The sequence below is a fragment of the Balaenoptera borealis genome, assembly GCF_965194805.1.
Source record: "Balaenoptera borealis genome assembly, chromosome: X".
Lineage (NCBI taxonomy): Eukaryota > Metazoa > Chordata > Mammalia > Artiodactyla > Balaenopteridae > Balaenoptera > Balaenoptera borealis.
The window spans coordinates 83,175,767-83,191,158 of record NC_138881.1 but is presented as its reverse complement, the minus strand read 5'-3'; the positions used below and the strand labels follow the sequence as shown (position 1 = coordinate 83,191,158).

General features: G+C 36.6%; 1 protein-coding gene across 7 annotated transcripts in view; it reads right to left on the bottom strand.

The window, feature by feature from the left end:
* Positions 1 to 15,392, bottom strand: part of DIAPH2 (diaphanous related formin 2) — an 860,940-nt gene that overhangs the window by 308,968 nt on the left and 536,580 nt on the right. Inside the window, exon 24 of one of the 7 annotated variants that reach the window (XM_082377064.1) lies at positions 5,285 to 14,232. The exons of the other annotated variants lie outside the window; for them this stretch is intronic. Coding sequence (XP_082233190.1) covers positions 14,228 to 14,232 — 5 coding nt within the window. The 3' untranslated portion in view covers positions 5,285 to 14,227. Of the gene's footprint in view, positions 1 to 5,284; positions 14,233 to 15,392 lie in introns of those variants that run through there. 7 annotated transcript variants of the gene reach the window in all.

The following is a 15,392-nucleotide window of genomic DNA, read 5'->3' as shown; positions in this document are numbered from 1 at the left end:
CAAAGTTCTGATAAACCAGCTGTGAGAAATGAGCACTGTTTTTTTTTTTTTTTTCACGTCAAAACAACTACCGGCTTCTCGAAAAGGCATTCACAAATGTTCTCATCTGAGGAACCATTTAATGGCAACTTTACTAAGCCCCTTACTCCTGGTATATTATATCCTTAATAAGGTACGAAAAGATTATATTGATTGATAAACCATTTGAATACTTTCTTCCATGTGTTATTTGGCAAGAATTAAATACATGTAGGTAGTGTCATCATAAAGCTATAATGTGGGACTTCCCTGGTGGTCCAGTGGGTACGACTCCATGCTCCCAATGCAGGGGGCCTGGGTTCGATCCCTGGTCGGGGAACTAGATCTCACATGCATACCGCAACTAAGAAGTCCGCATTCTGGGCTTCCCTGGTGGCGCAGTGGTTAAGAATCCGCCTGCCAATGCAGGGGACACGGGTTCGAGCCCTGGGCCGGGAAGATCCCACATGCCGTGGAGCAACTAAGCCCATGCACTGCAACTACTGAGCCTGTGCTCTAGAGCCCACAAGCCACAACTACTGAGCCCACTCGCCACAGCTACTGAAGCCTGCACGCCTAGAGCCCGTGCTCTGCAACAAGAGAAGCCACTGCAATGAGAGGCCCGCACACCACAACAAAGAGTAGCCCCCGCTTACCGCAACTAGAGAAAGCCTGTGCGCAGCAACGAAGACCCAATGCAGCCAAAAATAAATAAATAAAAATAGATTAAAAAAATAAAGCTATAATGCTATATTAAAAGACTGTTAGCCTTCTTGAGTGTAATTTTTGTGACTATGGCCAAATTATCCAAGAAATGTATTTCTGAACTCATCAGGGAAATCACTGGGACTGTACGATTTGGCAAAGTTATTCTTCCACTTGCCTGGGTTCTCCCGGAACAAGTCTAATGAGTGAAGCCCACAGATATGTACTTATACAAAGCCATTGACTTTCACCCAAACTGAATGCAGGTTGTCATGAGGTCAGTGTCAGTGCTGAGGTCATAATGCTGGAGTCATCAGAGTCCCTTCCACATTAGTGCTGCTCGAATTGGCAGTTCTGCTTGGTAGTAGAGCTACAGGTCAGATAAAAGAGGCTTGGGAAGGGTATAGTAAGGTTTGAGTTACGTTTTCCTTCTTCATTAACTGACTGTGGATACTAATAGGATTACTATATGCCCCCAGATAAGAGATTGGCAATGCAAACTAAACAAATTAGAGGATATAACTGTAATGATTTTCTAAGTTCCTCACCACTGAAATCAGTCCATAAATAAAGTGGGGCTTTATTTGGGTGTTATCATCTCATAAATCTACTATAGCTTAAGTGTTTTTGCCTAATAACCTAACAATGGATTAAAAGAGGAAATGAGGTTTGAGGGGTAGGTGGGGCCTTTTAGCCCATGATAAGGACTTCAGGTTTCACCCTAAGAGTAATGGGAATGCACTGAAGGGCTTTAAGCAGGGGAGGCTGATGAAAATTACACTTTAAAAAAGATTAAACTCTGGCAGCTATGTGGAAAATGGAGGGAGGGGGTCAAGAATAGAAAAGGGGAGAAGAGTTAAGAAACAATGATTATGGTCTAGACAGGAGGTGATGGTGGCTTGGATTAGGGTGACCAAAGATGGTTGTGGTATGTAATTTAGACACAGAGCTGACTGGGCTTGGGGTGAATAAAATGTGAGCGGTAAGGAAGAAGGGATTGTTAAGAATGATTCCTGGGTTTCTGGCACGAACAAAGGAAACGGAGACATCAGGAGGGAGATTTGGGGGGAATATTCATGGGTTTATTTAGCTTTGGACCAACCAAGTTTCAATTGTATGAAGCATCCAAGTTGAGATTGCAAATAGGAGGTTGGGTATATAGACCTGGAGGTCAGAAGAGAGGTCTGAGCTGGATACAGGAAATAGGGAGGCATTTGTATACAGATCCAACTTCAGTTACATTGTTTCATTATATAATTTAGTACAGTTAGTTTTGTGGCTATATAAGTCTAGGTAATAATTCCTCATCCTTGACTCATTCCAAGTACAAACATTTCTAGATGTTGGGTAAGGTCATTTTCCTCTAGGCTATGCTTGTAATTTATTCCTATTTTCCCTCTTTCCTCTACTTTGCTGTGAGTTACTCTGAACTTTCATAGGTACCACGGATATTCCTATTGTCTTCCCCACCCTAAAGTCTTGCTGTTATACTTCTCTTGAAACAAATGTTGCTAATAACAACCACACAGCTAATTGCATTTGGAGGTGGGGGGGGGGAGTACACAAAATCTAAAAGCTGCAGGCCTTTAAAGCACAGAGTCAAGAAAATATCTGCCCAAATTTCCTTAAAAGAAGAAGGAGAAATCTGAAAGACTCGATTGTTTTTCCTTCATAGTGTACATAATTGATACATTAACACTGGTACAAGTGGAAGGGTTAAGGGTGGTTTAGCCAATACAAGACAAAGTAGGTTTCATCCTTCTTTGGTCCCTCTTTCCCACCAGCTCCACTTGAGGTATTCACGGCAAGCATGTCTTCTTCCTGTTTGTAGCTCTACAAACTTCATTTAGGGTATACACATTTCTAGCTTTCACTGTTGCTTGTTTTTCTTTGAATAGTCATTGCAATTAATTGCAGTTTCTTATCAGTGAACTTTTTTTTTTTTTAAAGGCCAACAGCAGTGATTACCTGTATTTTAATCAGAGTGGAACAATATAATTACCACTCCTGAGTGTACTGAGTAGAAAGGGATACTGCACACATCTGCTTTAGTTCCCAAGTCAGTAACTCTGTTGCTGCCCTGGACGTGATAAGTCCTTCTCTCCTTTATCTTTTTTAAAGGATCTATTTATTTATCCCTTTATTTTTATTTCTAAATTTTTAAAATGAATTTCACCTTCCATCAATTTCAAAAGGTCCATCACTGTCTCTCCAGTTAGTCAGCGAGTTACATTTGCCACTGTAATCTCTATCCTTCAGTATTTGAAAATAAATGTTTAACAGTTATGGTCCTTTTACCGAAATTATTTTGCCAACTTATAAAGGATTTGGAGGTCTTCTATGGAGCCAGTAATGGATAAGAAAACTCAAATAAGAATTCCACCCAAATGGTCATTACTTTCAACCTCAGACAACTAGAAATTAACATTCATTATGTAGGTCTATCAATTTCCCACCAAAATCAAAACTACTATTTCAGTATTAAATATGGTTGGCTGCTAAAAGTTGCAGAATAACATTTTTTTAAGCTGTGATCACAGGAAATTCTAACCATGACACACAACCAGATGTCATGCTGGTAATACTTGCTGACAAAAGAGATTTAGCCCTGAACATCATATATGTTCTTCCAAAACAGTTTTTCTAGTAGCTCAAACTAGCCAAACGTTATAAAACATGTTTCAGTATTAAAATACTGTATTCAACCACAATTAACATTAATTTACAGAATGTGGTAAAACACATGTAGCGGAGTGCCCAGCACTTAGGAGGTGCTGACTAGTGTCAGTAGAATTGGGATTGGAATCCGAATGAACAATACATCCTACTAAATAGTCCTCCTAGAAACACACTTCCAAATTAGTCGACAATGGCGTCATAAAATCTGGTTCCACACTATGCCAGACTTATTCTTTAAAAACTAAAACCTGATTTTGCCACCACAATGCTTAAAATCTTTCAGCAATCCAATGGTGTGCTATGCTATGATGGAGAAAAAAAGCATGGCCTTTGGAGTCAGACACACCTATTTCAAATTCTTTATCCACTACTTAACTATGCGATTCTGGGCAAGTTACTTCACCTTTATGAACCTTAGGTTCTTCATCAGTGAAATGGGGAAATCAATTCTAACCTCATAAGGTTGTCATAGTGATAAAGTGAAATGATGTAGACAGAGTTCTTATCATATAAACTAGCACCTTACAGAATTAGAAAGATGTTATTTCTTTTTGTGCTCCCCGTCACATACAGGATCAATATGTATAAGGCCTTTAAATAGATGACTTCCATCTCCTTATCTCTCATTTTCATTTAAGGCCATTCTCCCACACTTAATTCTCCTGAACTGCCATCCTCAACTTCTCTTTCACGTCTCCCTCTCTTGGTTCACATTTCTCTGCCTGGAATATCTTTCTGTTACCCTGGACTAATGAACTCCCATTCTTCTTCTTCTTTTTAAAGAATATAAGCAACTTTTAATTATTTTTTTGTGGAAGTTTTAAGCATAGTTTTTGTTTTTACAAAAGTTATAAATGTACATAATTTATAGAGTCAAATCATTCTATAAAACTGGTTACGAAAATAGCACCTGCTGTCTCCTGCCCCCTATTTCCCACTCCCCAGAGGCACTTGCTTCCTTTTACTTGATTAAAAAAAAAATTTTGCCCTCCATAATGGGGGAATAAAAGCAAATGTTACTACTTCTTATTTTATTGTTTTTGTTTTTCCTTCCCAGCTTTATTGAAATATAATTGACCCATAGCATTGTGTAAGTTTAAGTATACTGATGTGTTGATTTGACACATTTATATACTGCAAAATTATCACCACCATAGCTTTAGTTAACACCTCCATCCCGTCACATAACTATCATTTCTTTTTTGTGGTGAGAACATTTAAAATCTACTCTCTTAGCAACATTCAAATATCTGATACAATATTATTAGCTATAGTCACTATGCTGTATAATAGATCCCCAGAACTTCTTAATCTAATAACTAGAAGTTTGTACCCTTTGACTAATATCTCCCAATTTATCCCACGCCACCCTGGTAACCATCACTCTACTCTCTTTCTCTGGAATTCCCATTCTGCTCAAGGTCAACTCGTCTATGGAGTTTTTCATGACATCTCTAGATGTAGTAACCCCATTCTCAGTGCTCCCATAGTGCTTTTGATTCTTTTAAGGTTTTTTCATTGCATTCTAATAGTTTATACGGCTACTTCTCTCAAGAGAATTTTAGTTCCTTGAAAGCACAGTGAGGCTATCAAAAATATTTTCCTATTCTCAGCTTTTAACACTGTACCTGCCATACCGTGAGTGCTTAATAAATTTTGTCTGAACTGAGACACCATGTTTCTCATTTACCCAATTAGCAAACATGATTTTTAAAGTGTACACTACTTTGTACTGCTGAGGGTATAGTTACAGAAACTCTCGTACAATGTAAACCGAAAAAAAAAATCATAACTTTCCAAGAAAAGAATTAGAGTTAAGTGGCTTATAAATATTCTAACGTTTGACACAGTAATACTAGTTGTTGTTAACTGTCTTCAAAAAAAAAAAAAAAAAAAAAAAAAAAGCCTGAAAGAGAAGCCAGGCTTTTGGCCAAAGAAAATCATATGGTCTTATTTAAAGTGGCACAAAAATGACAATCTAGATGACCAGAGATAAGGGAATAATTAAGTAAAAACTTTAGTACAATGATATGAATGATAATTATATAGCCAATAATGTGAAATTCACAAAAACTTTGGAATACATGTGATTTCTTTCATATCAATTGAAAAAAATCATCTTATGAAAGTTTATGTACAGTAGGATCTTAACTGTTTAATGCATTTTGTTTTAATAACCTCTTTGTAAAAGAAAAGACACTCCCTAACTTTGAATGGTACCCCCATATCACTCATGTTCATTCTGCATTTTATAGGGGATACAATATTGAGACATAGGGTGAATCTGATAGTTAACAAAGAAGGGAAAGAACCTTTTTAAGTGTATAGGGAGATTCTATGAAGCAACACCTACCCGCCAAAAATCATTGGCTATGTCTCGGGTCCTGAAGAAATGAACTACCTTAGAGGCACAAAGGATGTTTTAAATCTGTCATCTTCCATAAGACCCCCCCCCCCCTCCAAAATATCTGAACTTTGTCATGAAGAATTTTCAATCTATTCAAATATGTTCCTGAAAAGTCCCTCCACCCCTGCAAAAAGGGACTCATCAAATATACAAGGAAGGGCTACAGACACTTTTGGGTAATTTAAATAGCAACTAGTTTTGAAAGTCATGCAAAGAAAAGCTGTCGAAAACCTTCATTCATCTACACGGGTGGGAAAACATTCGGCAAAGGAAAGGTGAATAAAGAGCTCAGAGACTGAAGTATTCTGGCAAAAATATCTACAAGCACATACACACACAATCTGGTCAAAGGCCCTTCGGATTTTTCAAATGCCTCATGATCATTTATGAAATCAGGGAAAGGAAAAGTGAAAATAATCATGAATACAAGCACCGCAAGGTAATACCTTGCGTATTGTATGTCCTCAAATATATAAATACATGTATAAATTGTTATTCCAGATCAAGAGTTGGCAAACTACTTGCACATAGGCCAGATCTGGCTCACTGCCTGTTTTTATATGGCCTGCAAGCTAAGAATGCTTTTTACATTTATAAGTGGCTGCAAAAAAATGAAAGAATAAAATTTGTGACACATGAAAATTGTATGAAATTCAAATTTAAGTGTCTATAAGTAAAGTTTTATAGGAACACGGCCATTGACACATTGCCTATGGCTGCAGAGCTGAGTCCTTGTGACATGGACGCTGTGTGGTCAGCAAAGCCCGAAATATTTAACGTCTGACTCCTGATGGGAAAAGTCTGCTGACCTGTGTTCTATTTTTTTAAATTGAGATATAATTGACATATATCTTTGTATTAGTTTTAGGTGTACAATGCACCGACTGGATATATGTATATACTGTGAAATGATGACCACGATAAGTTTAGTCAACATCCATCACCTCACATAGTTACAAAATTTTTGTGTGTGTGATGAGAAATTTTAAGATCTAGTCTCTTAGCAACTCTCAAATATATAACACAGCATCATAACTACAGTCACTTGCTATCCATTACATACCTCCCTAGAACTTGATTATCTTATAACTGGAAGTCTGTACCTTTTAACCACCTTCACCCATTTTGCTCACCCCTCACCCCTCACCTCTAGCAAACACCATGAGCTCTAGATGAATAAAAATACACTCTTGGGAGGGGCAACAGCAATTTCCTAGCCCAGATCGTTCATGAGGATATGGAGAAAGAGAGAAATCAAAAGTGATTGCCCATGTATATACAGCCAGGTCTCTGGATTTCTGGTTCCTCTTCCAATCACAATGCACTTGAGTCTGTTTACAACAACTATTTCCATCCTTCTGAGGATAAATGCATACTGTGAATCCCACAAGGTGCAGCTGATTATATAAGCTTATTCTGCCAAATGCATCAACAGAATAATTATTTAACAGCTTAAAAAAAAGCATTTTTTATACAGCTAGCATAATACCACAGGCAGATAGGATCAAGGCACCTCTGGCAAAATTTGAAAAATCTTCAAATTAAGTAAAATATAACAGCAATAGGTGCATGCAGAAACTCAAAGCCAGGTCCTGTAAGCCAGCCAATATAAGAGGAAAAATCAGCCATTATAAAGTAATATGAAATGTAATCTCAATGGCCAAATAATCACTTGTCAAAGTAACACAGAGGGGATGCAAATCAAATTCTCCAGTATTATATCTCTACCTTATACTTCCTTTCAGACTTTCCTAAAGATCTAATAAATAATTGACCAAGAAGTATACTATATAACTGATCTATTTGTAGTTAACTTGGGCTTTAAAATGATAATCCAATACATTTTAGGAAGTTGCCAAGTTACACATCCCAGTGTTACACACACATGCGCGCACACACACACACAGACACACGCACTAATTTTATTCTCATAACCACTCTGTGAGATATATCCTGTTATTATCCCTATTTACATACGAGAAATCTGAGGCAAAGAGAGACTACATAATTTCCTCAAGGTTATATACGTAGTAAGTGGCAGAACTAGTATGTGAAGTTATGTAGTCTAGTCTGTGCTTTTAACCAATATGCTCTACTGGCTCTTAGGAATAAGGAAAGGCAAGTTTTAGTTAAGCAGCATTCCCAAGTATGAGAAGTACAAGCGGAACCTGGTACGTGAAGTTCTTTTATGTCCCTAATTTAACACATGGTTATTTAGTGTCTGCTAATGGCACAACATTGCAATAGCAAAGGACAAGGACCTGAGAGAGGAGTAAAGCACAGTCCTGCTATGCTCAGAGCTTGTAATTTTGTAAGGAGGTTAAAACAAGTACATACAAGGATGGATACATTGATGAGAGGTACCAGTCAGATTATAAGCGTTAAAGAGTGAGTAGGCAAAGACATAGCAAACAAACTTATGGTTACCAAAGGGGAAACAGGGGAAGGGATAAGTTGGGAGTTTGGGATTAACAGATACACACTACTATAGATAAAACAGATAAACAACAAGGACCTACTGTATAGCACAGGGAACTATACTAAATATCTTGTAATAACCTATAATGGGAAACAATCTGAAAAATAATATATATATATATATATATATACATACATACATATGTATAAATGAATCACTTTGCTGTACACTTGAAACTAACACAACATTGTAAATTAATTATACTTCAATAAAAAAAAGTGAGCAGGAAGTAAGAAACTTTGGAAAGAGATGGAGGATGATGTATTCCTTGAGACATGTGACTGTAAATGAAAGGGGTAGTTTCCATCTCCTCAGTCAAGAAGGAGAAAAGGTGATCTTCTAGGCATACAGAGGATGGACTTGGGGGCTTGAGGAGAACAAACACAGTTTGGAATTGCTGCTGTGGGAGAACAAGAGAGGATCTGAGTTAAACGGAAATCGGTCGCTACTCCATTAGGAGCCCAAGGTTAGAAATCATGAGATAGAAGATCCCATCAGGTGGACTGTATGACTTTTGTTATCTACGCAGGACTTGGAATTGGAACAGAGCAATAGCAATAGCCGGGTATGAATGACAGAAGACAAAAGGAGAGGGGCTTGAGGAAAAGTGTGAGATTCCACAGTGCTGGCAGTGTGTGCTAGAAATGTACAGGTCAGGTGATGTGTTGAGTGCAGCTAGAGGGGAACTGATAGATTGGAAGAAAAGGGAGACGGTAAGGAAGGGTAAAGGTGAAGTCATAATGAGGCCAACAGACAGGCTCGAGGGGCGAGGGCTGTGTGAGGATCGCTGTGAGAATGAAAGGCACATTTCAAAGTGTGGAATCCTGGAGGCAGCCATATTCTACGACAAAGGCTATTGTTTCCATGCTTTAGGGGGAGCTGAAGTGGAGAGAAAAATTCATGGGGATGGAATCCAGGCCAAGGAACTTTGAGGCCAAGGGGTAGAATGGGACTCATTTTCAATGGCAGAGTCCTCAACGTTCATCTCTTATTTTCTACTGAAGAGACATATTCATTTTCTTGGTTTTTGTACTGCTTTTGTAGTTCTGTAATTTTCTTTCTTGGAAGATGTTTTTGTTTTGTTTCTTGTTTTGATGGAGTGTTATAGTTAGAAGGGAGTAGGACAAGAAGTCTGAGGAAGAGGGTATGATTAGCATAAGGTGAAAATCAGATTTTAGCAGAGCAATATTTTATTATCTCTCCAGGGGAATGCAGATGACCAAAAACTGTGTTTTGGTTCATGGAATGACATGCACACAAACATCTTGAACAATCTTGTTTCCCATATTTTCAAAGCAGATAATATAAAAATAATTGGTAATTCTCTCAAAATGAGAATGGAGTGTTGCTGTAAAAATGTTTTTTAGTTATTTAAATTACACTGAATTCATAGTTACATAGATACACTGGGGTATTTTTAACATGGTATTATAAACTGGAAGGCTTTTTCTTTTTTTAAACATTTTTATAATGTGTATAGAACTACAGTGAATTATTCTTAATTATATACATACTGTTTACTTGCCATATTTTTTTTAAATGGCCACAGTTTTCAGACATGAATACATAATAGTAAAAAAAAATAAAACAGTACATCCAGATGTTAAGAGATGAGTGAACTATTCCCTGAGTGTAATCCACATATGTTTTGTAAGCCAATTAACTCATCTGGGCCTCTGGAGGGTACCAATAAGAACCCTTTCAAGAGTAATTTACTCAAGAAGCCTGAAGGAATTAATATGCCTCAAAATGTGTCCCCAAAAGCCCAGTAAACAGTCACTTTTGACCTCTGACCTAATGTATGGAATATTGCCTAAATGGATTTTTACTCAGTAAAACAGAGAGCAAATTCATAATGTACCTTTAGGATCTGCTTTGATGAAATTCTAGTCTCACTTACAGGAGTCTTCAGGGAAGGTATAATAAATGTGGGGCAGCAGGATAACAACAAAAAGAAAGCTGGTCTTAGAAGACCCGAGTCCCACTTACTTTCCATATGACTGCACAAGACACATAAACCTCTTTGAGTCTTTGTTTTCTCACCTGTAAAACACGAATGATACCACCTGCCTTGCTGGCCTCATAGAGTGGTTATAAAGCTACAAATGAGTTGTGAAAACTCTTTGTAAACTGTGCTTGTGTCATAAAAAACTTGAGTGGATGGTGTTAGAGATGTTGATATAGGGAAATTGTAGTTGGCAGAAGGATGGGGCCAAAACAGCCCCCTAACTCTCTTTTCTATGTATAAAGGTAATATTTAGAAAGCAAGGTACAGTACATGAGATATATTTTTCATAGGAAACATTTCAGGAATATCTCTATTCTATGCCACAGATACTTGTATTCATTAGAATTCCATCAACTCATAAAATGGTTACTTTTAGGCCCAAAGTGTATGATATGAAATTTCTAGGTACCTGGAAAAATTATTTGAGGCCAATATTATCATGCTGATTCAACTCCAAATACAAAATTCTCTTTCATTCTATAGAGCAATATGACTCTTCTTTCTAACTGTTTCATTTGCTGCCTTCTATGCTTCTTCCTACCATGTAAATGGAAGCATTCCCAAGACCCTCTGCTCTTTTCTCTAAAAACTCTTCATCATAAGGCATTGCTTTCACATCACGGCTTTCATTATTGTATATAAGCTGAGGATTCCCAAATCTCTATATCCAAGCTCCTACCTCTTATTTGAAGAACAGTCTTTTCTTCTCACTTACCAACTAAACACATCCCATTGGGTGGTCCATGTCCTGGTAAGCAACACATCCACACCTGGGCAACCACTTTCCGCCAGAAACCAAAATCTATTTCCAATTATTCTGTTTGCCACAATGGTACCACCATTCTTTCAGCTGTCATTTCTTAAAACCAGTGAGTTAGATTTGACTCTTTATCCTTTTTATTAGCCACACCTAGCCAATTCTCGTCAATCGTTATTTTTTCAAAATGCCTTTTAGCATCCATCTTTGCCTTGCCATGGCAACTGCCACTTTTCTGAGACTCACATCACCCAAAGGTTAGACTACTGCAACTGGTCTCCACACTTTCAATCCAACTCACAAATGCCTCTGGGGGAAAATGTGTTCTTAGAACACTGATGTCACCATCACTCCTTGATTCTGTGAGTTAAAATGAAAACCTTCAATTACATTTGAAGTCTCAAAAGCTACCATAGGTTACCAAATGCAATTAGAAACTAATGAATATGACTAATATCCTGAACACAAATCAAGAGGTTTTTAGGATAGAAGGCATTAAAGTAACACAAATTAATAGAAGATTACCGTGCTATCTCAGAGATAAACAATAGTCACAATATCCATGGTGGACATAAAATGAAATAGCTTCTGTAAACTTCATACACCAGCCTTATTGTCTCTGAGAATTAAAAATGCACTAGTGTCCACCTGACAAACACATGGACTCTGCTACACATAGACGGACAATGGTGTATCCATGTTATGTTGCTTTTCTCTCTATAAAGTATAAAGTATAAAAGCAACACATACTCAAAGAATTTCTCTCTGTGGCACGGGTTACAAGCTATGGTTTAAATCAATTCTTTAAATATGCAAATCACATTTCATGCAGAGATCCCTCACTGATCTTGCAAAGTCCAGCTCTCAGCTGCATTTTTAGCATGACGTACAGAGAGAAATCTCAATTTTGCCAGGATAATCTTGTTTTATTGCATTTCTACAGTTTGCTCTTTGCAAATTGTTACTAGCGTCACTCTTTAATGAGTAGCGAGGTACAGGGATTCTAATTTTATTTGAGACTTTATTCATTTAGGGGGGAAAAGTTCTATTACTTTTCAGAAATAGAAAAACTATGCCTTATTTACATAATTGTAAACCGCTCATTTTCTTTTCTCCATTAGCAGAATATTGCTGCCTAATAAAGGGTATGATCTTAGAAAGAAAATAGTGATCATACACTAATGAGTAGTACTAGAACAACAAGCAAAGTTGGAAAACTCTCTTTTTCGCTTGTAAGACACTTCTTTTTGTCTTACTATACATCAACAGACTTCATTTTCTACATGAATTCTTTCCTCGTAAAAAATACTATTTTCAAATTTTCCACCATAAACACAGAATCCAGCATGTGACCCCAATCATTTTAGGACTCATGACCTCATATTATTTGCAGTCAAAAGTTTAAAATATTAGGCAGGAAAACTATCATTTTCCCCCCTAAGATTTGCTTCAGGTACTTGCAGAATTTTCTAATATAAATTTGGTGGAGGGCAAGATTTAAGAATATAAATAGTTTAAGGTTTTAAACATTTGCCTAGGAATAACTTGGATGTTAAAAAACTGTATCTCAATTTTGCAGTCAGTTTTATTTAACTATGCCTTATATTCACTAAGATGAACGTAGCAAATGGGTTTGACTTTTTGATTACTGCCTCTTCTTATGGGATCTAAAGAAGACTCCTGGTTTCCTTCAGTATTCACTATTGCATGTAAGTTTGACTTTGCAAGAGTTGGAATAAACTAAGAACTGTTTGGAATGTCTTTTAAAAATTTCTCTTAATCAACCTGATTAAATTCTTTGCAATCATTTTATCAGGGAAATTATATTCCGGTCACGTTCTTGAAGGTCAGAGGTACTTTTTGCTCTTCTCACTGGGCCTAACGCAGTGCATCACACATAGTATGACTGAATAAATATTGGTTGAAATGAAAAAAACATGTTATTATCCAATAGTCTAATCATTAATCAACTAAGAACAAGCTACATCAAGTCCTAAATAATAAACGGGCAGAATGGGGAAATACCCTTATGTTATTTATATATCATGTTGACCCACACTGCTTCAATGATTCTGTAAGTCTTATACTGTGCCCAGAACACTTCAGTGTCATGAATAGCTCAGGTATTTTGTTAATGCTGATCAAATTAAGTGAATGAATAAATGTGATATATATTTTAATATTAATATATTTTCTATATTGCTATATAGCATTCTTATACATATCAAATGTGACTATTAGAAATATATATGCATATATATATAGATATATGCATTTCTACTGATTAATGTCCCCATGGGAATTTTGAACATAAATGTAATGGTTGAACCAGATGAAACTGCCATTTGTAGGCCAGTATCTCCATGCCAAGGTTTAGATGATGCAACAAGTTCTAATTCCATCCTAAGAAGCAGAATTCTTTTGACTTCATTGACCACCTGAACATCTGCATTACATGCTTTTAAACAAATATTCATTCTTCTCCCTTCAGAAACAAGTCTTGTCGTGTTTTAAATTATATTAGGTAATTCCTAATATAGTATTTTTTTTTGTAGTCTTACGTTTTATCAATTATTCTCCAATTTACAAAGGAAAGGATGTTCCATTGATAACACCTAGACTTCCAAGTCTTCCTGAGCCATTCTTTGATTCAATCATTAGAGATGGGTAAACATTCTAGGATTGGTAACATAATTATACTTTTTAATCATCTTTCTCTTAGCTCCTAGAAAATTTATAATCTGCCCTTTACCATCTAGGCATCTGAGTATCTTATACGGCTCTCTAAGTATTTCTTATCTGTAAATCTTATCTCTTCAAAAAGATTGTAAGTTCCTCTAGAGCAGAGGCAGCACATTTTTCTCACAGGATGTACCATGGTCAGGCCCCACAAGAAGCCCTCCCTATTTATCTCTGATGTTAGCATTAAGATTGCCGACAAAATTATTCTCAGGCCACCATGAGACTCTCCTCCTCAGATGGTCTGTATGCTATTGGTAACATATTCACACTGGTAATAATATTCACAAGAGAGAGAAAAAAGACAGATGCCTTCAGCTTGTTTGTATGATTTTTAATACCTTAACTGGGTAAAATGACAAAAGCCTATAGAAATTGAGTTTGTCTTGGGGGAAGAAATAAAATCTTCAAGGTATAAACACACGTGGCCCATTTTTACACTGCAGAAAGAGAAAATGATGGACTTAGAATATGAAGTTAACACTTCTAGTGAATATGAGTAAGCAGCAATACAGTTTTTAATACACTAGACATGACTAGAAAGACAATTAGAAAATCAGGCAGGGTCAGTTAATCAAAGAGTTCAGTTAAAGTAGGTGTTCATAAAACATGGTATACATCTTAAATATTTTAACAGAAAAAGTATAAATAATATTCATTTGCCAATCTTTTTGATGTAGAGCTAAGGTATTCTATTTGAGTTAGGATCCTCTGATTGGCTCCGTGCCGAGGCTTGCTTGCATATAAACCACACACAAAATATACCCTCTCAGCCAGTTTCTAGATTGGTTTCTAGATTTAAGTTGCTAGAACTTAAATACATTCATGGAGCAATCTGAGTACAGAAGGCTTTTGGAATTGGTTCCTATCTTTTAAGTTTTCTTACCCACCCTGATTAGACAGCAAACTTAAAATGACTTTATCAAGCATAAAGCATTTTGCAAAGCATTCGACACAGTTTTCATAAAAATGACATTTTTTAAGCACTATTTCTTGGTTCACATAATATTTAATTGAAAGACATAACTGAGGTGGCGGGATGAATTGGGAGATTAGGATTGACATATATACACTAATATGTATAAAACAGATAACTAACAAGAACCTGCTGTATAAAAAATAAATAAATAAGAAAAAAAAAAGAACCTTCTGTATAGTGCAGGGAACTCTACTCAATACTCTGTAATGACCTATATGGGAATAGAATCTAAAAAAGAGTGGATATATGTGTATGTATAACTGATTCACTTTGTTGTACAGCAGAAATTAACACAATATTGTAAATCAACTATACTCCAATAAAAATTAATTTAAAAAATAAAAAAAAAAGAAAGACATAATTGAACTAACAAGTACAACTGACATATACGGGAGGTTTGGAGAATAAGCACAATAGACTCATGGCACGCCATGATCTCAAACGTTAAGAGTAGAAGTGCCAGGATGTCCTTGAGAACAGCCTACTAGCTGCAAGGGCATCAGTCAACACCTTACATCCAGCGAAGTGTGAGCATTGATTTCTCAGGCAACTTGGTTACGAGGAGGTGGGTTAAGAGAATTTCTACCATAAAGGTGAGAGAATGACAGAGAGCCCAACAAG